Source organism: Orycteropus afer, unplaced genomic scaffold, assembly GCF_000298275.1.
Source record: "Orycteropus afer afer isolate SDZICR_OR568_19922 unplaced genomic scaffold, OryAfe1.0 scaffold00044, whole genome shotgun sequence".
NCBI classification, from domain to species: Eukaryota; Metazoa; Chordata; class Mammalia; order Tubulidentata; family Orycteropodidae; genus Orycteropus; species Orycteropus afer.
In genome coordinates, this window is record NW_006921631.1 from 10,844,645 (window position 1) to 10,867,169 (window position 22,525).

The 22,525-nt window shown below is 41.6% G+C and overlaps 1 protein-coding gene across 1 annotated transcript in view; it reads right to left on the bottom strand.

Annotated features, from left to right (window-relative positions):
* The window catches only part of PBX1 (PBX homeobox 1), a 347,184-nt gene that overhangs the window by 47,035 nt on the left and 277,624 nt on the right, over positions 1 to 22,525 (bottom strand). Inside the window, exons 3-5 of the mRNA XM_007937749.2 lie at positions 20,990 to 21,234; positions 12,875 to 13,065; positions 2,705 to 2,840 (exon numbers count right to left, since the gene is read on the bottom strand). Coding sequence (XP_007935940.1) covers positions 2,705 to 2,840; positions 12,875 to 13,065; positions 20,990 to 21,234 — 572 coding nt within the window. The remainder of the gene's footprint in view (positions 1 to 2,704; positions 2,841 to 12,874; positions 13,066 to 20,989; positions 21,235 to 22,525) is intronic.

Here is a 22,525-nt window from a genome sequence, read left to right on the forward strand (position 1 = left end):
TCAATCTTTATGCGTTCCATTTCCTTTTTGACAACTTCCAGCCCTAATGAAGCAGTAGTTAAGTGTTCGGCTACAGATCGAACACACCAGTTGCTCTACTGCAGAAAGATGTGGCAGTCTGTGTCCATAAAGACTGTAACTTTGGGAACCCTATGGAGCAGTTCTTCTCAGTCCTATAGAGTCATTATAAGTTGGATTGGCAACGGAAAAGAATAGTGTCAAAGAAGCCAAGGAGGGGTGATAATTAACAAAAAAGGGCAAGAAAAGCAGAGCTCATAAGCCATCCACTTGATTCGGGAACTACGGGGAGATTTCATATATCATGTGGTCAAACAAACCATGATTGGCAATTGGGGCAACCAAGACACAAAAAGAGTGAGTTCCCAAAAATCTCATAGCTGACTCTTGGCAAAAGCAAGTTCTTGCCAAATTTCTGTGGTACCGTATCTTATTGTCTCCCTTTGGAACCTTTCCGATAGCAGTAGAACAACTTAGTTGCTGTTGGGAGGGACTGATGTGGAGGAAAGAATGGCATGACCTTGGGCTACATGTACTTGGAGGAAAGGGAAACTGTAACACAGTAAGTCAATAATCATTTCAATGGACAGAATATTTACACATTAAGTTTCCATGAGAAAGGAAGGAAAGGTTGTGGGACCAGGCCAGGATTCAACCTCTTACCTAAATATAATACAGATTTGTTTCTTTATAGTTAACTTCAATAGGGATTTAGAAATCAGGCAACACAGGGATTCAATTCTACTTTGGAGGCAGAAGATCCCATGATTGAAATTCAATGATTTGTGAGTAATGATGTTTGATTCACATACCTGGAAATATTCCTGGAACTTGCAGCAAATATAAAAAATTACAATCCCTTGTGTGTGTGTTTGTGTGTGTGTGTGGACATAGGGTCTAGATTTGTACAAGAATGGTCATGAGAGCCCTTGGCAAAACTGGGCCACTTGACTTTGACCACTTAAATTCTCCTTTCCCTGGGTTGTCAAGACTGAATATGACCTTCAGCTAGGTCAAAACACCTAAAGAAGTGCTGAGCTAAAAAGAAGTCGATTTACTTTGCCTTATATGAAAAGATGTTTCCAAGGTTGCTGCAAAATCTGCTGAGGAGGCCATGACAATCCCTTCATTGTTGCTGTAGTTAAGGTTGTGGGTCATTTTGGCTTGGCCATGACTTTGAGTAGCTTGGCAGCTGGATGCAGTTATTCCCCATGAGGAGACTGGATGTGGTGTAATCAACTTCATGGTAGGATCTGCTATGAGCAGCTAATTAGTTGCCTTCAGGGTGTGGCCTATTCCAGTATATACAGGGAAGCTTTGAGGAAGGGCTCAAGCTTTTTGGCACATTTGTATAACCAGTGGCCTGCTGTGTTGTGTGCTGATCTTGGGACTGTGCCATTTTACCTGTCAATTTGGGGTTTGTCAGCCTCAGCACCTAGCAGCTGTGTGAGTCAGAAGATGCCTTTAGCTTGTTCCAGCGGGCCTGGAACAAGAGGCAGACCTGAAGCCCAAGGTCAAGGGGCCTCTACCCAGCTCCTAGAGCTGGCACTGTGAACTTGGACTTCTAGCTTCCTAAACTGTAAGAGAATAAATTCCTGTTTGTTAAAGCCATCCACTTGTGATATTTCTGTTATAGGAGCACTAGAGAACCCAGACAACTGTAAATACCCTTTGTCCTATGTTCCAACTAGACCTAATTCTGCTTAGCTAAACAAAAGTTGATGGGATCAGCACCCTGTGGTGCTGCTAACAAGAGCCAAGATTCAATTCAAGGAAATACAGATGCCCAACTTATACAAAATGGCATCTATTACATATGAAAACATTAGGTGAAGCTTCTCACAAGAATAGGCTTTGCATCCCCCCTCCCCACACTACTTATATGAGAATACCAGTACATTTGGTTTTGGTGTTCCTGCATGTGACATAATTCTCAGACCTTTTTCTGATGGATTTCAAATAGAAACTCAATGGTAGTAGTTGAAATTCAGACTGAATAGGAAGTTTGGATGGATCCTTTGGGTGGACAAAATGTACAAACATAAATATTGTCTAACTTGGTACTTCACATTAATGTTGAAGACTTCAGGTCTATAAAAATCTTATATCATGTACCTTTCCAAGTCAACAGGAACCTGTTACTGTTACTGCTCTTTGGGGGTACTCAGTGACATTTTGAGCAATCATCCCAGTGTAATCATAGTGACATGTGAAAATTCCTACACTCCATCAGTTATAGAGTCAGCACATCAAGAGAAGACACTTAAGGTCCTTTCATTTAAAAGGCTATATAACCACCAGACCCATTCACTGACTTTTAAAGTCCCTGGGTTGGGGGAAAAAAAATGAGCTGAGGAATTGACTATGTTTGAGAAAACAGCATGAGAGATACAGACAGCTTTCTGAATATCTGAGAAACTTCACCCGTTTCCTCAGTGGGAAGGACCCTATCCCTGTTTCGACACTCTACGTATTCTTCCTCTTCACTTGTTGGTCCCTCTCAAGTTCTTCCACATACTTACCTGGAAATTCACATATACATATCATGTGCTTACCTTGCTATTTTAAGCCTTTAGCTGATGGACCTTGTAAGGCATTTATATTCAGTAAAGCAAGACCTTCAAGACCCTACCATGAGGCTCCTCCCTGATCAGGCTACAGGCTGTACCTGTTGAGGGGCCCTTACCTGGGAGACTGTGATGCCACACTTCTTGGCTAACTCCTCTTTGGCTTCCTCACTGGGGTAAGGGTTGCTGAGATGGGAATAGAAATATTCATTCAGGATTTCTGTAGCTTGCTTGTTGAAATTCCGCCTCTTCCGCCTTGAAAAGAGAATGGAAACAATGACAATCAAAGAATTGTACCAAATAAATGTAAAAAGGGAAAGAAGAGGATCGGCTCTGGGAAAAAGACAAGCTTTCATGCAAAAGGAGAATTAGGGGAGATCTCACAATGGGGCTAGATGGCAAAACTATTGTTATAAGCATTTGCTAAGTACTTCATTGTGTACTGTCCAGGTACCAAACAGAAGGCTATGCAGCCATGTACACTGTGGTGAGGGGCATGGCATTTCCATATTCATGCAATTTTGGTTTTGAATCCTGGATCACCGAATACCAGCTGGGTGACTTTGGGTACCTTTCTCAGCTTCAGCTTCTCTATCTAAAATGAAGTGAGTCATTCTGACCTCACAGGGTTGGAATAGGGTGCAATGAAGCCTGGTCTGTGGCAAGTGCTAGGACAAAGCAATGACAGCTTTTCTTACTACCAGCAGGCATTGGGCCTTACTCCTTATGGCAATCAATTCAAGTTACTCAGTTTTCACAACTAGTGAGGTACATATGATTATTCTTATTTATCAATGGAGAAATGAGTTCAAAAGCCACTCAGCTGATATGTTATAGAGCCAAGTTATTAAATTCAGGTCGGCCTGACTATAAAACCCAGGCTTTTTCTTCTATACAAATTCCTTCCTGGCAATTACACAGAGACTCTGTGGCCCTAAGTTAAAAATAAATGATCATTTTCTCCCTATTCCTCTCCCATTTAAATGCAGGCAACATTTTAAAAAGGCATTTGGGTAAGAGGTCAGGGAGCTGACTGAAATTAACCCCTTGACTGTCTGACCACCCTCACAAGGAATGAAATGGCACTTCTTAAGCAAGAATAGCTGCTAAATGGTAAAACAAAAGCTCACAGATATCTTTTGATTATACATGTTGATAAAAAGGAAGAAACTCATTTTTTAAATAAAAGCATTTTTCTTCCTTTAAAAAAAAAATAAGTGCTAATTGAACTAATTTGAAGTGAGAATCCCTTTATTGTCTCCTCACAGCTAAGGCCTGTAGATAGCTGGGATAGTTGCATACTGGTTCCAGGCTTATTGCAGACATTGGTGGTCCCTCCATGAAATCGTGGCCTACCATCTTCAAATTAGATCAATTAGCACTTTTGCCATTCTTGCTTTTATCAAAAGCACTTCTATATGGATGTGAAAAATTCCCAGAACATCCCTGGTTATGCCAGGACATAGACTCTTCCAATTTAACCATCAGAAAGCATTGATCACGTTGTTAGGCAGGAAATTCAGCTAATACTGTATTTTCAGGGTCCCACTTGGATTAATTAGCACAATAAAGTGCCTGATTTTACCAGATGAACACCATCTGTCCACAGGTATTAACCACATCTGTCCAAATTATGCCAAGCCCTAGTCACCTTCCCAAATCATGCTGAGTTTCTGGGTCACCCAGCATCAGAAACTAGACAGATAGGATTAAAAATCCCAACTAAAAAAGTAGGCGTGTGCTTAACGCTCTTTCATGATGGGAATGTGAGGAAGATGGCCAAGTGGCTAAGTTGTTGACCGGGTTAGTCTTTATATAAATAAACTTTAGCTGCTGCTTTTTTGCCTGTTGTTTTAGGACTAGGGAACCAGGTCTAATTGGGAGAGCCTCTGATCATTCATTCAGTTGTTTGCATTAGCATGACTGTGTAGTTTTTGGGACTCTTCCAGTTGAGCTCATAGGAAAACCTCTCTGGAATGAGCTGGTGGTATGGGGATGGTGCAGACAGCTGTTCCCGGCCCTCTTCTTGGTTTGCTGTGCAATCTTCCCTGGGTGGTCTCATCTATTCTGATGGACTCACTTATCACCTCTTTCAGTGACTGCCCCGCCCTAGGGCCTCTGAAATCCTAGTATCAAGATCTTTCAGAATTTCCATAAGCTTAGTGGAAATAACACGTTTCTGATGATGAGACTGCTCAAGCTAACTAAGACACCTGGTTTCTTTGCTTTGCTTGACATATTATCAGCTCAGTGCACTAACGTCTGTGATCGCAGGCCAATCAGAAACTCTGATGGTCAGACATCTAGGTCTTTAATATAAGAAATGTGAAATGATTAATTATGACTGGATAAATAATATAATGTTTGGTGACAGGAGATAAAACCTTTTTGAATTACATGGAAAATTTCTTAAGAAAGATTCCTGACAGTGAAAAGCATAGGCATATGGACATATACTGCTAACTCCAAATACACTGTTGCCTGCCCTAATGCCTCTCCTAAAAACCAGGGCCCCATTTTCTACTGGATACCCAGTCACCTTCAAACACACTGTGACTCCAAAAGTAGTGGCACCTTTCACCCAAAACACCTTCATCTTCTTTGTTACCTATGTTATATAGTCACATCATCATAGACACAGTTCATAGTATGTATTAACTTGCCTTTTTCATTCATTCATTCAAATAGTTTGGTACTTAGCATGTGTCTGAACCTAGGAGTGATTCTTGATGGCTCCTACTCTTTTTTTTCCAGCTGGCTGGCCCCAAAACGAGTCTTGCCAGTTCTATTCTTTCCAATCTAACCCTTTTGTTCCATCTTTATCGCCACCACCATACTTGAAATGGGTTTAGATGAGCCACTACCATTCATATTGTGGTCTAAGCTTTCAAAACACCAAACTCATTGCTGTCGAGTTGTTTCCACCTCATAGCAACCCCTCCTTGGGTTTCTGAGGTGGTATCACTATAAAAGTAGACTGCCCAGTCTTCCTTCCAAGAAGTGGCTGGGGAGTTTGAACTGCCAGCTCTCTGGTTAGCAGTCAAATGCTTTAGGTACTACACCACCAGAGCTCCTGTGGTCTATGCTAGCACTGTCCAATAGCACTTTCTGTAATGATAGAAGTGTTCTAAATCTATGCTATCCAATACAGTAACCATGAATCACATGTGGTCAGTGGCTACCATCCTAGAGCTCAACTATAGACTGATGTTTCCCAGAAATATTGCCTGAGCAACCCTACTGGAAGGAGAGAACAAACTCAAGCCCCTGGGAACACCATCAGAAGCATGAACTGTAAACCTTCTGCTTTCGACTATTCTGTAATACACCCAATATTTATCTTAAAAGAGACTTTTTCCTTGAATATCTGAATAAAGTAGGGACAGTGTTTCATACTTATATTGTGCATCCCCAGTTTGAGGATCACAGGCTGCAACAATGGTCCCAGACTAGTTTCTTCTCCCATTCAGCTCATCTTCAAGAGAATTACCAGAGTATATAATTGCAAATACTAATAGTTATTACTTTTAAAAAAATAAATAACTCACTGCCATCGAGTCGGATCTGACTCATAGTGACCCTTCCTTGGGCTTCTGAGGTGGTATCTCTATGGAAGTAAATTGCCCAATCTTCCTTCTGAGGAGTGGCTGGTGGGTTTGAACTGCCAGCTTTCTGGTTAACAGTCAAATGCCTTAGGTGCTACACCACCAGAGCTCCTACTAATAGTTATTAATAGAGCTAAATTACTATGTGAAAACCATGTGCCAGGCACTATGCTGTTTTTTTCATATTATTTGATTCAATTCTACTTATAGGATTACCCCTGTTTCACAGAGAGGAAAACTGAGTTGTAGGAAGGATAAGCCACTGACCCCAGGTTCCAAGGGTAGTTAGAATTGTAGTTATAGAATTTGAATCCAGGAAGCATATTTGAGATTTCAAACCATAAATTACTGTACTTCCTCCTTAAACAGCTGAGTGTTGCTGCCACTTAATGGGAGAAGTCAAAATCTTCATTGGAGCACTTAAGGTTTTTCAGTGGATCCATTCTATCCCTAGTGCCTCATTTCTCCCCAATTCTACACATGCTCTACATAATTTCGTCTAGTCATTATCATATGCTTCTCAATTCCCCAAAGACATCCGTGGCTTTCATGCTCCTGTGCCTGTTTCTCCCCCACAGCATTTGCCACATGTTTAAATCAGGGCTTCAAACTAGTTCTTCCCGGTTCAGTCATGGCTGACAAAGCAAAACTGGAATAGATCTGAATTTGTAAAATATGTATACCAGGATGATAACTGGAATCGGAAAAGTAAAGGGTCAACACCCTGCCAGAAACTTAATCTCCTTCCTAGAAAACAAGGGTCGAGAGTGTGCATTGCACAGCAACCAAATCTCTTGACTGGCAGAATTGGGGAAAAAGTTATGACCAGTTCAAAGATATGGTGGCTGATTGCATTGCTGTGGATGTGTATTGTTCTCAACAGTACTGGCAATAATCTAATCTCCTATGTCAGGCTCTTGGTAGGACTCATGCTTCTTCTGAGTCTCCCATTTCAGGGCTTTGACCCATAATTTTTTCCATTCTGGCTATCATTCTGGTATACCCACACTTCACAAATTTCAGTCTGTTCCAATGCTGTTGTGTTGGCCATGACTGAGCCAGTTTGAATGGATTTGAAGCCCTAGTTTAAAGCTCTCACTAAACAGTTTATTCTTCAAAGGTAGAAACTGTGTCTCCTTCATATTCAAAATCCTAATGCCTAACACATAGTAAGCCTTCAAGTAAGTAATGACCCTGGAAGCTAAATTACGTTGTTTCACTTTGTTCATGTTATTCCTTCTCTTTAGCAAAATACCATGTTCTTCTGAGATTCAGATTGTTCTGCCCTCTCCCAGGTCTCTGCCTGCTTTAGATGGAGGTCCTAGACCATTTCTCTGAGCATGCATACTGCTTGGCAGATGTACTTCATGTGCAATATGCTGTTTTCTTTTTTTTAAATAATATTTTGCTGTGGTTTTAATGAAGATTTTACATAGTAGTTTAAGTTTCCATTGAACAATTTCCACACAAGTTCTTCAGTGACAATGGCTACATTCTTCACACTGTGGGAACGGTCTCATGATTTCTATTCTGGTTGTTCCCTTTCCATTAATCTAGTTTCCCTACCTTTACATTCTCATCTTTGTTTTAAAGTAGTTGTTAACTGTTTGGTCTCCTACAGGTGATTTTTCAAAGGAGCACCATACTCATGGGTGATATTCATTACTTTTTAAGCCAATTTGTTATTTAGCTATAAGGTGCTCACAGGGATTAATTCTGGCACAAGGTTGGTTTTTTTTTTTTTTTTTTTGTGATTTGGGTGAAGATTTACAGAGCAAATTCACTTTCCATACAGCAGTTCACATATACTTTGTTTCATGTCATTGACCACAGTTTACCACAATGCAACAGCTCCCCTCCCACTTCCTCCCCATAGTTACCTCTTCCCAGTGTGCATCCCTCCATACACTCCTGCCCCCTAAGCTGTCTCCCTGTGCATATGCAGCCCTTCTTTCTCCCATGACTGTTCTCTCCAAGGAGTGTATCTACTTGAGGTAAATGTTTAACTCATATGCCTGTATTTTGTTTGGCTGGAAACCACAGGTGTGGGTTCAACTCCAGACCTGAAGGGCAGCTAGGGGCCATAGCCTCAGTGGTTCCACCAGGCTCTATTGGACCAGCAAACCTGGTCACGCCCCTTTTTTTTCCCCTCCAAATGATTTTGAGTTTTGTTCTACATTGTTCTCCCTCTCTATCAAGGATCTCCTACATAGATAGATCCCCTTCCAAGTGGATGACAGCAGTAGCCGGGCACCATCTAGTTCTTCTGGTCTCACAGTTGTATAGGCTGCAGATCGGATGGTGTACCAGTTGCTAGGACTAGTTGTTTCCCTGAATTTTGGTTTTCTTCATTTCTTCTTTGCTCTGGACTAGGAGAGACCCATTGTTGCCTCTAGATGGCAGCTTGCTAGCTTTTAAGATTCCAGTCGCTACTCCTGACATAAGGTTTGAAGAGTATTTCAGGGTAATAGTCTTGGCGTTCTCCACTCTCAATCAGTCCTATAGGCCTGTTTTTTCTCCTTCAGAATTTTAGATTCTGTTCCATATTTTTCTCCCATTCTATCAGGGTCCATCTACTGTGGCCCTGATTAGAATGGCTGGTAGTGGTAGCCAGATACCAACCAGTTCTTCTGGACAGCCCACAGTTTTATGTTTAATTGTAACAGTGTCTGTTTTGTCCCAGCTAAGATGATGAGAAGGAGATTCGGTGGCATAGTGGTTACAGTGCTTGCCTGCTAACCAAAAGTTGAGTGGCTTGAGTCCCCAGCCACTCCAACCCAGCAGCCGCTCCATGGGAGAAAGATGTGGGACACAATTTACAGCCTTGGAAACCTGATGGGGCAGTTCAACTCTGTCCTATAGGGTTGCTATGAGGCCTAATCAGCTTGACAGCACTGACGTTCCCCCCGAATATGATGAGCTCATAAAATATAGGACCCACATTATATCTTTTATACACACACATACATTTTTTTTCTTTCATTTTTGTTATTCCAGTGGTAAAGTGAAGATCTGGCAGATAGTAACAGCTCAGCTGCATAAATAAGTAAATCTGAATTCATGCCAATCTGATGAGACCTAACATCCCAGGATGTCCCTTCTTCTTGCTTTCTGTCTTTATCTTTGCTAATTCATTTTACGTGATCCCCTCTCTCAGGGCCCAGTGAAGAGGTGTGCTTCTAATCATCTGTTTATGTTCTTATTACTATCTCCAGGAAAACATTAGAGGAAAATGAGTTGAAATTATTCCTTGAAAATCATTTGTTATTGTTAGGTGCCATAGAGCTGGTTCCAACTCATAGTGACCCTATGTAGAACAGAACAAAACACTGCCCGGTCCTGTGCCAGCCTCATAATCCTTGCTACACCTGAGCCCATCGTTGCAGCCACTGTGTCAATCCATCTCCTTGGGAGTCTTCCCCTTTTTTGCTGACCCTCTACTTTACCAAGCATGATATCCTTCTCCAGGGAACGGTTCTTTCTGAACATCATTTAAAGTCTTAATAAACTATTGCTCTCTCTTTCAATTAAGAAAAATATATTTATAGTGTCAGCAATACACTTACAAAGTTTTACAGCAAAATGCTTATTTCATAACAGGAGATGATAAATGTTGAATGAATGAATGGGATTTTTTAAAGTAAAACTTTTCAGGCACAGTTAAATCAACGTAAGCAACAAAAAGCTTTGATTGGGACAAAGCTGGGCCAAGTGCTTGATGGCCTGTAAGAGTGTCACCTTCTGATGTACAAGTCCTGTATGATCTGCTGTCTCCTTTGAGTGTGGGCAGGACCTGTAAATATGATATCACTCCTGTGATCAGGTAACTGATCAGCTGGCTTTATGTTAATCAAAAGGGAGATTAGATTAAAGCCTTCATATCAAGAGATTCTCTCATGAACCTCCAGGGAGAAAGCCAAAAGTCACACTGTAAACTGCCTAAGGGGAAGGGCAGCCTCTAGACACTGAGAACCTCATTCCTATACCCACAAAACAAGGAACTGAATTCTGCCAACAACTTGATTAGGGTTGGAAGGGAACCTGAGCCTCAGTTGCAATCACAGCCTCAGCCAAAACCTTGATCTCTGCCTTGTGAGACTAGAGCCATGGACCAGTCATACAGAGCCCAGACTCTGGACCCATAGAAACTGTGAGATAATACCTTTGTGTTGTTGTAAGCTGCTCATTTGTGGTAGTCTATTATACAGCAATCAACAATTCTATATACACATTGTTGTTGTTGTTGTTATGTGCCGTCAAGTCGGCCCCGACTCATAGCAACCCCTCCTTGGGTTTCCGAGGCAGTATCACTACGGAAGTAGGATTGCCCAACCTTCCTTCCGAGATATACACATTACATTACAAAAACTAATTCTGGTACTAAATAAAATCCCCCTTAGATTTCATTTGTCTTCCATGAATTTTTGAAGAAGCGACGTTTATCAGATGCATGGTTTAGAGCAGACCGTGAATATCAACAGTAAGTATATCTTTCTTACCAAGGTTTGTTTAGCTAGCTCTCCCAATTATAGCTCGTGGCTCTGGAGACAATGACATAAAAGCCACAAATCAGGAGGTCTGGACAAACATTTATTTGTGAGCTGGGAAAGCCATTTGCTCAGCTTTGGGCTGACACTTGGGGTTATGGTCTTTCAGTAGTACTAAATATTCCCCAAACTAAAATAACAGAAAGAATGACAATAGCTTAGTTGTTTTAGTTTTGAATCTTGGCTGAGAGGCAATGATTCAAAGGTGGCAACCAAAGCAGGAAAGAGACCTTGTCTAAAAGTGACTGTCCTTCTGGTGCCAATGGGAACAATCTAGGCAATGGCTGGTGGAAACGAAAGGAAATGTGTACAAAGCTTGGCTTGTTTTGTGTCTTTTAGAATCTGACCTTCAACTAGGCACAGCAGAGTTACTGCGAGAAGAAATCTGACCAGACAATGATTCTGCTCCTCCCTCCTCCCCTATTTCTTTCTCGAAAAGAAAGCAGTCTGGGCCCAACTTTTCTTTTTTTCAGGATCTGCCAACATAAATACCAACTCCAGCATTTTAACTAGGAGAGTTGCCATGGGGATGTAAGAAACACATGCAGAGTGGTGGCGGCTGCGGCACAGGGGAGGCCCCAGACAGAGGCCACCAGTCACTTGGGCTTGGCATCGTATGGAATGGCCTGCATTGAAGCAGCCCGGCTGGCATCAGGCCGTGAGGCAAGGGAGAGGCACAGGGGGTGACTCTGCCTTCCCCTAGTCCATCACTATCCCCGCTTGGGAAATTCTCTGGCTTGAGTTGATTCTGACTCACAGTGGGAAAAGCTATCTTTATTCTTATTTTTGTTTGACCTATTATAAGGAATTCTACTGGCCCAGAGATGTATTTCACTAGCTGGCATTCTTAGTTCATATTCCATATGACCCAAACACACAGCATGAAAGGGACTTTAGGAGAAGATGCCAGGGAGTTTTAAAGCAGTCTACAGACTATGAAGGCCATATTTGCAAAGAGAGAGAAAAACAAGGGTAAGAGAACTGAATGCCAGTCCATGATTTCAGAGGTGAAACAATTCAAGCAGATCAGCCAATCATTCTGTGCAATTGAAAAAAAGACAAAATCATGGGTCTGGACATGGTATACTAACCCCTGATACAGCTAACATTCTGAGAATAAAAATCTTGAATTGGGATTATTTTTAGGAGTTGATATAATGAATTATGACACCTGCATTTAAAAATCTTTAAAAACTAATTTATAGTGAACTGTAGATCACAAAAGATAACCATGCTCCCAAAAGATATTTGCTAGATCAATTATCAATAAACTTTTCTGGAGGAGATAAAAGATATGACTATTACTGTGGTACAGGCTGAAAAATAGAACAAAGGAATCAAAGGGATTTGCCTAAATCCACTGGGCTAGATAGAGCAGGGTAACCAAGAACTGTTTACTTTCTAATCTCAGCTTTTCTTGTTTGTTTGTTTGTTTAAAAGACTTTTCTACCCATGATTTCTTCAAATGAATGCTTTGAACGTACAAGTCATGTCATGAGCAGCAATGCCAGATAGAAAAGATCAACCCAACCCTGAATGGAAAATGTGGCCTATATCAGACAAGCCCCCAGATACTTCAATGCACCATGTCTCATTCATGTTAGCACTCCTAAAACTTAGCCCAGAGTCTGACACATGGTAATCTATTTATAAATATTTGTCAAACTGAACTGAGAACACTTTCTGCCTATATATAGAATGGAAAAGATCTGACCTGTCCAACACTGAACAGTGTTTTTTGGAGAAAGTGTCACTACGTATTCAAGTAAGACAGCTAAGGGCCCATAGTTACAAGATGCACTGATAAAGGAGGTGCCTAGTGCTTTAATCCTGCTATTTCCTTCACTGTAGCCATGCTGTCTTTGCTGCTCATCCAGAGTGAGAAGAGTTGCAATAAAGATCATCCTGTCCAATCAGGAATCACTCACTTTCCTGATGCTATATGAAACCAAAGGCCCATCTTGTCTTGCAGCCCTCTTTGACCCAATCTAAGAACCTTCCATAGGCTTTCATTGGGCTTAGATTTAACAGGATTAACTAATGGCTTGACTGAGGACCAGCCTAAAGATCCCAAGCCCAGTCAAGCCCAGTGAGTGGGTCTCTCCAGGGCAGGGCAGGGCAGACCATCATGACTCACCGTGCATCCAGGAACCGGGAACGCAGGATCATGACAGCCTCACACGTGCTCTGCTTGAGTTGCATCTGGATGGAGCTGAACTTGCGGTGGATGATACTGACCATCCGCTCGATCTCCTTTGGGGAGATGGGCCTGGTCCGGCTTTGCTCTCGCAGGAGATTCATCACATGGGTGGTGAACTCATTGCATGCCTGGAATGGCAGGACAATAAACACCAGGAGATGTTGGGAGTCTGAGCCTCTGCATATTACCAGGTCTGTGAAATAAGGCTGTGTGTGTGTGTGTCTGTGTGTCCATGCTCATGAACGCTAGGGACTTTTGCAAAAATGAAAACCAGAATACTTGGTGGAATTTTGTAAAATTAGAAGGATAGAATAAATGACTGCCTGAAAATCCCTTTCCGTGCCTGTGTATCTAAGTTTTGGCCTGATGTAGAATTCTTTAAGGGAAAAGGAAATTCTTAATCATATCTTTTTCTTAATTATTTCTTTTCTATGATTTTACTGAGTGAAAGGCAAGAACATGAATCCTGGTATAAAATCCATTGCGCCACCCTTATCCCTGGGTGGTGCAAACAGCTAACATGCTTAGCTGCTAACTGACAGACTGGAGGCTCGAGTCCACCCAGAGGCACCATGGAAGAAAGGCCTGGCAATCTAGTTCTGAAAAATCAGCCACTGAAAAGCCTATGGAGTGTGACTCTGATACCATGGGGTCGCCATGAGTAAGAATCAACTCAATGGCAACTGGTCTTCAATGTCAACAGCCAAAGAAAGTTTGGGGTCAAATATAGAATTAGTGTTCTGCATTGTCCATTATCTTGATGGAGGAGAGCTTTCAAATACTCAGTTTTGGAATGAATAGCCAAAAGTGTTCAAGTGGAATCATGGAATTAAAAGCCTTGGTAACTCGTCTAAGAGATTCCTCATGAATCAATTTCTACTTCTAGCTTTAATATAAGAACTTCCTCTGATGCCAGCTTCCTGAAAAGCCACTGTGTCTGCAACATAAAGGAAATCCATCCCCAGGGACCTTATAGAAACAGCATCAAAACATTATTTAGTGCATTCATGGAAATTCTGAGATTATAAATCAACATGCCTTCCACATGAGAAGTGAAATTGGAGATCAAGTGTCCCACCTTCTTATTTTTCAGTCGGCAAAACTGTGGCCAGAGAGATGGAAGGACTTTCCCAAAGGCACACAGCAAATCAGAAGCCACAGAGTCAAGACTTGAACACTTCATATTCCAGCCCAGAGGCTTCTTTCCTTTCCCAGAGCCAGGATTTCCTTGGTGGGACATTCAATGAAGTATGTACTCACAGATAAACTTGCAACAATGTTGTAAAACTGTATTAGATTTGTGACGGAAAAAGGCAAGATGATGCTTTGAGGTTTGAAGAGCCAAGGATTCTAAGGATTCTGATTTAAATTGGAAACAATGCATTGTCATTGTTTTTACAGATTTGTCAATAACACAGTAACAATAACAGTAACACACATCTACTGTTTGTTTCTCTTAAGAAATTCTTTGAGACTGCTCAGTTAAAGGTACACAAGTAGTATCTGTACTAAGGTTGAGAGGAATGGCTTTTGAACCTGCTTCCATGAGCACTGGGCAGATCCCGTCACTACTCTTTATTCATCTGTTGTTAGCTGCCATTCATCCAGCTCCTGACTCATGGTAACCCGGTGTGCAACAGAACACAACACTGCCTGGTCCTACACCATCCCTGTGATCTGTTGTGGCTGGGATCACTGGAATCCATAGGGTTTCAGTGGCTGATTTTCAGAATGCACTGAATAATCATCAGGTATTGTGAGTATTTTCATTTTGCACCAGGCCTTTCTTCCTGGTCTATTCGAGTCTGGAAGCTCCAATGAAACCTATCAGTGGAAACTGCACTTGAGGTGCACTGGCTGAGAATCAAATCTGAGTCTCCCACATGGATGGGAAGAATTATACCAATGAACTACTAATGCCTCACACTTATTCTTCTGAGAATAGTTTGAATTATTCTTTATCCTTTAGCAAAGGAACCCTGATGGCACAATGGTTATGCACTTGGCTTCTAGCTACAAGGTTGGTGGTTCAAACCCACCTGTGGCTCCATGGGAAAAAGATTTGATGATGTCTTCCCATAAGGATTACAGCCCAGAAAACCCAATGGGGCAGTACTACTCTGTCACATGGGTCACTATGAGTCAGAATCAACACCACAGCACCCAACAACGACAACAGTCCTTTAGCAAAGGCCACTAGTAACCATGTTCCCAGGCAGTGACAAGAGGATCCAGTAAGTCACTCCCAAGAAAATAGCAAGTGAGCTGGTTAAGAGCAGAGACTGCTTGGGTTCAGATCCTGCCTTGAGGATTTATTTTGCAGTGGGACCTCTGGGGAGATGGTTACTTACCATCTCTGTGCCTTCTTTTCCTCATGACATGACAGTACCCATCTCATAGTGTTGTGGTTAGGGTTAAATGCATGACTATACATGTGCATGGCCATGAAAACATTTATCATTATTACCTCTTCATAATATACCCACCACTGTCATTCAGTCAATTCTGACTAATAGTGACCCTATAGGACAGAGTAGAACTGCCCCATACATATTCCAAGGCTTAGATCTTTACAGAAGTGGACTGCTTCATCTTTCTACTGCAGAGCAGCTGGTGGGTTTGGACCATCAACCTTTTGGTTAGCAGCCAAATGCTTTAACCACTGTGCCACCAGAGTTCCTTTTTCATAATATAGATATTTTAAAATTCATGACATTATCACGATTGAGTCAGCTTCTCCAAGCCTCAGTTTCCTTCTTAGTAAATCAAAGGTGGTAATAACTACCTCCTTTCTACTCTGCAGGCATATGCTGGAGACAAATGAGATCAGGTGCACAGAGCATTTTGCTCTCCTTGGAGAAAAGTGCTCTGTAAACACAAAATATGTATTACAGGCTTCTTCCCTCCTCAACTCCAGCCCCCTACCTCTACAACAAAGAGGAGGGAAAGAAACCTGGCAGCAAGTTGGCTAGGATTCTATGAGGCCACGGGGTAGGGCGTAGAGTGTTAGGCACATAGCAGGCATCCCAACCCTCTTTCTGGGGAAAAGCAGCGCCCTGCTGGGCTGCAGCCTCCCCCACTTCTTGGGGACTCAAAGGGAGGAGGGGCTGGATGTGAGGCGATATTGTCAAGCACACCCGCTCTCAGCTGAGAAGCCACAGTTCTTGGCTAATAATAATGTGCTTCATTACGGTGAATAAAAATACTCACAATATCTGATGTTTATTCAGGGCATTTTATCCCAGGACCCTTCCTGCTCTGCCATAAACAGACAGAGGAGTCATTTCACCCACTGCTGAGGTGGAGCGAAGCAGCTGCTGAACAGCTGTTCAGGAATACACAGCGGAGAGCAGAGAAGAGTTCCAAGTCCACTTGAAATGGACAGAACATAAGGATCCAGTCCGTTCCAGAACTTGAACTACCCTTGCCTCCTCCTGAGCCCCCTGACCTAGGCAGCTTCAGATGCTGCCCTATGAGGTCAGGTGTTCACAAGGCACCAGTAACATGAATACTTCAGACTACAACCATTGAATGAAATAGAATCCTCACAGGTGGAAAGTTTCTGTGGCAGGGACGCCTGATGCAGACTATTAATAAAGAGTAATTTTTCCTAGCACTAACCCTCAAGCTGTCTCTGTCGGGCTGAAGCATTTCTGTAAAGAAACCTACCAGGTATCTGGCAAGTCTAATGTTCCTGGAAGCATTAGACTAAAGAGAATTCCTCTTAGAAATTAAGGTCTTAGACATCTTGTACTCTTTACAGCCCACCTTCTTCCTTTACTTCTTCAGACGGGATATGGCTGGCAACCTCATCAACAAAAGTAATAGGGATCATAGGGTTTTCTTAGCTGTGAACTTACCTAGCCCACTCCACTTTAGATTTAGAGCTCTAGCCCCTTCACTACCCTGACAGCACTATTACAAAAGCTGAACCCTGAAAAGCTACAAGAGCGTGATTTTTTCAAAAATAGCATTAGAATAAAATTCAGGTTTCTGACATCATGGTTTGATTGAATAGAATATGCCAGTTCTTAAATACTTTGGCTATCAACATGAACTGCTGAAAAGACGTTTTATCAATGCCATGTAATGAATAAAATAATTTTCTTTCTAATGAAAAGTCTCTAGAACCCTTCTTTATGTAATAACCTCAAGAAGAAACAATGGTTCAAGCAGGATTTTTTTTTTTTTTTGAGGGGTCAGGGTGGGGAGGGCTATGATCTCTAACTACTGTGAAACCACTTTTGGGGTTAGCTGCCACCACCATACCAAATGCAAAAGAAAATAAACCAAAAGCAATGGGATCAACCATTAAATTATGGATTTTATAATTTCATATAGGTATTACTGAAAGAGAGTGACAATTTTACTGTACTGAGGTTTCCTAATTTTAAAAACACTCCCATGCAGAACTGTTACAGAAAAATGAAAAAAAGATCTATCTCTTAGACACACTAGCTAGAAGGTTAATAGCATAATTTGCCTGCAATCTGCTATTTACTATAATTAACAATACAACTAGTAATATTAATAAATTATTAAGCACCCACAATGTGTTAGGGTCTATTCAGTGTCTTACCCTGCAAATGTCCATATATCTGTATCTCTATATATGGAAATCATTAGTTTTGTAGTTTCAAAAAAATAATAAATACTACTATACTTACATAATTTGCTCTGTAGTGAGAATTGCTTTCTTTGAGTTTGCAATTCCCAACATCTTTATTACTTAGAGTAGGTAGCCATGAGAAGTTTCTGAAGAATATTTTTATCACTTGCCTCTCTTAGGAACCAGCAATCTAGTCCAGGGAACTAACAGAGAAGATGAGCTGTTTAACTCACAGTCTACAGAACTCCATGCCTTCCTTGTATGTAGAGTCAGGCATTATTCCAATTAGAGCCCATGGGCTTAGAGTCAAAAACTGAATTCTAGGGCAAGCTCCCTGTTGGATGTGTGAACTCAGATACATCACTTAACCTCTCTGACCTCCATTTCCTCACCTGCTTCAAAATGGAGATGATGACAGTACTTGTCCTGGGTAGCCAACCACAAAATTGCCTTGAGGGTCAAGTGCAATTATGTGGGCAAAGTGTTTGGTAAATAGCAACATGCTACTGAAATGGAGTATTGCTGTCGACTTTCTACTCATTTTGGGTACGGATGGGAGAGTGACAAGGGATTTTAAATCAAGAAGCCTTTTACTTCACTCAGTAAATCAAGAAAACAATTGGTTCATCTACGTTGCCGGCAATCCAATCTAAGAATAAAGCCAGTTTTCAACACCTTCTTGCCTATTGTTCATTCTATTATGGGTCTAGTGGGAGAACTCACACTGGGCTCTCCTTATGCCCATAGAGTTTGTCATTAATTAGTCTGGATGACAAGTCTAAGGAGGTTTCTAAGCCAGAGATTAAGGCTAAGGTTAAATAGGAAGAACACTGAGTAGGAAGAACCCAAGAGGCCAGCCAGGAGTCTCTGTAGGAAACGCCCTCACCTCTTTTCCCACGCTATCCCATTAGGTGAGGGCAGACTCCACTGCTAACATGATGGCCCAGGTGGAGGGAACTGCCATGGATCAGTCAACTACTTGAGATCAGCATCTCCAGGGATACGGGGAAACATCTACATTAGCCAACACTGGGGCAAGAACACTTCTTTCACAGGAAGGTGAAGGACTCACGGGTTCTTACCACAAGCTTACTTTTAAATTCTTCCCCTTGAACACACCCTACACCTTATCTGACGGCTAAAATTTCACCACACTTGACTTCACACTTAATAGCAATTTTCTCTTCTTCATAAAGGAGGGAATTTTGTAAAAATCCATTTCAAAGTAGATGGAGTGCAATAATAGAACTTTCTGCACTTTAAATTTTAAAACGTCTATTTCTATTTTAAAATTTAAATTTTCTATTAAGTTTGCATTTGCCTTCTACCTAAGCAGTCATGAGTAGACTGCAGAGGGTCTTTTACGTTTTAAATTTTCTCCTCTCTTCTTTCATGGGTCTCAAAAAAAGGAAGAGGAAAGAAGCTCAGAAACCTAACAATTCCATGAAAGGAAGTTAACTTTAGAACTTCTTCAGAATCATGGTGAAAACATACATATTTGTATTTCAGCTAACTGAAAGAGAAGGAAATACCGATATTGCGGGACTCCTAATAAAGTAGTATTTTCATACTTCCCCAAAGAAATGATATTAATATAAAAATTCATGTGTGTGTGTTTCAGGGGGAGCATCTTTACTAGAGAGGAGCTCTATTACATAGTAAGAATAACCAAATCAAACCCATGGCCATCAAGTTGATTCCAACTCATAGCAACCATATAGGACAGTGTAGAACTGCCCCACAGGGTTTCCAAGGCTGTAAATCTTTATGGAAGATTGTCTCATGTTTTTTCCTGTGGAGCAACTGGTGGGTTCAAACTGCTAACCTTCTGGTTAGCAGCTGAATGCAATAACTAAATAACTACTTTACCACCAAGGCTCCTTGTTGTTTTTATGTGCCATCGAGTTGGATCCGACTCATAGCAACCCCTCCTTGGGTTTCCGAGGCAGTATCACTATGGAAGTAGATTGCCCAACCTTCCTTCCGAGGAGTGGCTGGTGGGTTTGAACCACCAGCCTTCTGGTTAGCAGTCAAGTGCCTTAGGTACTACAGTAAGAATATTTTACATTTATATTTTGTTGTTAGCTGCCATCATATTGGCCCCCAACTCATGGTGACCCCGTGTACAACAAGGTCAGACTGTTGTGATCCATATAGAATTTTCATGGCTGATTTTTTTTTTTTTTTGAGAAGCAGATGGCTAGGCCTTTCTTCTTCTGGAAGTTCCACAGAAACCTGTTCAGCATCACAGCACCATGGAAGCCTCCACTGACAGATGGGTCATGGCTCTGGTTGAGGTGCATTGGCTAGGAAGTGAACATGGGTCTCCCACATGAAGGTAAGAATTCTACCACTGAATATCAGTGCCTTCTTATTATTTATATGCTGCTTTACAACATAAAAGGAGTTCTGCTGGTATGGTGGCTAAAGCATTTGGCTGTCAACCAAAAGGCCAGTAGTTCAGACCTACCACCTGTTCCATAGGAGAAAAATGAGGCAATCTGTTTCTATAAATATTTACAGCCTTAGAACTTTATAGGGCAGTTCTACTCTGTCTTATAGGGTTGCTATTAGTTGGAACTGACTTGATGACAGTGGGTTGGGTTTTGGTTTTATAATACAAAAGACCTATCTTGTCCTTTATTTGGTTTTCATGGCACTGTGATCTCTTTGACCCAAGTCTACTACTGTTTGCCACACACCACCAATTTTCAGTGTAGGGTATGGAGAACAATGGGTCCCACAGACAATCCAGTCCATGGAGTGCCAGGATTGGAGTCCAAGCTCATCTGACTTGTGGGTTTCTCCTGAGCCTTTCTACTCTTTCTGTAGAGGGAAGTATGTACCATATATTAAGTTAAAAGAGGAACACGTATGCTTCCCAATTGAACAATCTGGGTAAAGCAAGGGACTTTAAGTCCAAGTCTTTCCCATGGATCCCTGAAAGACTAGGAATCCTAAATAAGGAACAAGCAAGAGCCAGAGAGAAACTTTTTCCTCCCTGCTAATAACTGATCACATTGACAAGACCCTACACTATAGACCACAGGCAAACATTCAAGGAGTTCATAGTGCTGTTGGAGCATTTCTTAAATTGACTATTATTCTTGAAATCATCATTTACAATGTGAAAATAGTAATAATAATAATAATAATAATAATGCTTTTTTCATCAGTGGGGGTTGACTTGACGGCAACTGGTTGGTTATTTGGTTGTCTGGTATCCCCAGTTTGCCCAGTTTTTAGATAGTTGAGACCAGAGACCATCTGGACTCAAGTCCTTAGAGTGGTTCTGTGGTTAGGCAGGAAATGCTGGACACAAAAATGCTATTGCTCGGGAAAGGCTGGTTCCTCTAGATTGTCATGCAAGTCCACAAATTTTTCATTTCCTCCACTTTGTCCAAAAGGACCCAAGTACAGAGAGCCCCTCATGCCGTGGTTACCTGCTCATATTTCTCCAGCTCTGTGTGGTAGATTTGTCTGATCTGTGAGAGTTTGGCTCTGTAATCGGAATGCTCCACTGAGTTGTCTGAACCTGCTCCTCCGGAAGCTGCCGCCGCCGCGGCTGCAGCTGCAGATCCTCCGCCCTTCTCGGGGCCAGCGACCCCTTCTGCTAACAGCATGTTGTCCAGCCGCATCAGCTGGGGGTCTGTCGGCTCTTCTTCCTGGGCTCCTCGGATACTCAAAACTACAGGAAAAGACAAAGAAAAGGGGAGTGTTAATTAATAGTAGACCAAGGGAGAAAATAAATCCAAACAACAAAAACAATTGTGCTATTTGGCTAAACAAACCTCCAAATTACTTAGGATATGGCATCTGAAGAACTGAAAGGGTGAGAAAATGGAAGGAGAGACTTGTTTCATCCTCAAAATTAATTTTAATACAATATAACTTTATCCAAAAATTGTAAAATTTCTGTTCAAGAAAAAGCATTTTTGCCTTTGTCTTTAATTTTTAGATTTCCGAGAGCTTGTGGCTTAGACAGTCATTGAATTTATTTATAATGTCTGATCAGCCTATGCTTTCATTTCTAAAATAACCTAAGCCTAGTAGAGCCAGTTAAATCAGTGTGAAATCTAAAAACCTTTCTCCTGGACTAGGAGAAAATTTAGAGAGGTCTGATACAGCAGGTAGGCAAACTGGTCCTCGAACAGGGATTTCAACCTCCAAAAACTGAAATGCGTTGTTGATGTTCAAGGGCTCTGTGCTATCAGAAACAAGATGAGGCTCCTTTCACAAGGTATTCCTTAAGGATTCAGAGAGGCCGGTGCGCTGGAGGCACAGATCATAGAGATACCGGTGTTTTTTTTTTTTTTAATGAAAACACCCCAGCCATTTATGGGGGAAGCGATTTGGACTAAAATGGATCAAGTAAACAGCACAAGAGTTAAATGGTCTCTTTTTCACTACTATCATACAACCTGCCATTAAAACACACACAAAAAACAACACTCATTTAAATCCAGTTTCATTGTTGGCATTCAAGTCTTTGTGGAGAGCAAACATGAAAAGAATTTTTAGCTAAAGAAAAAAATCAGAAATAATTTTTGGGTAGGGCAAGGAAGAAAGGAAGTGATTAAAGGCAGAGGAGAAGGAGCCCAGTATTGACATTTGGGGGAAGGCGCTGGCCGGTGTAAGTGGTGAATGGCTCCACAACACTAGAATCTTTGGAGAGGTGAGAGCTGTCTCAGGGCAGAGTACATCTGGTGAACCTCAAGGGCTGTTGCCAGTTCCAGTTGTCTCCCAACCCTACAAGGCAGCCCCGCCAGGTTGTGACAGGGAAGGTGGCTATGAGTCCAATATGAGGGGACATCTCGATGTTCTGAGCATTCCATCATGTATAATATCATCAGTATAACTGCTGGCTGTGTCCACCTGCTCCTGTTTCTAACAGGCATGACAAGAACCAATCTTGAAAGTTGTTCAGGAGGAAATCCTGATTCCTGTTCTGAGAGGAAAACTACAGCGTTGCTTTCATG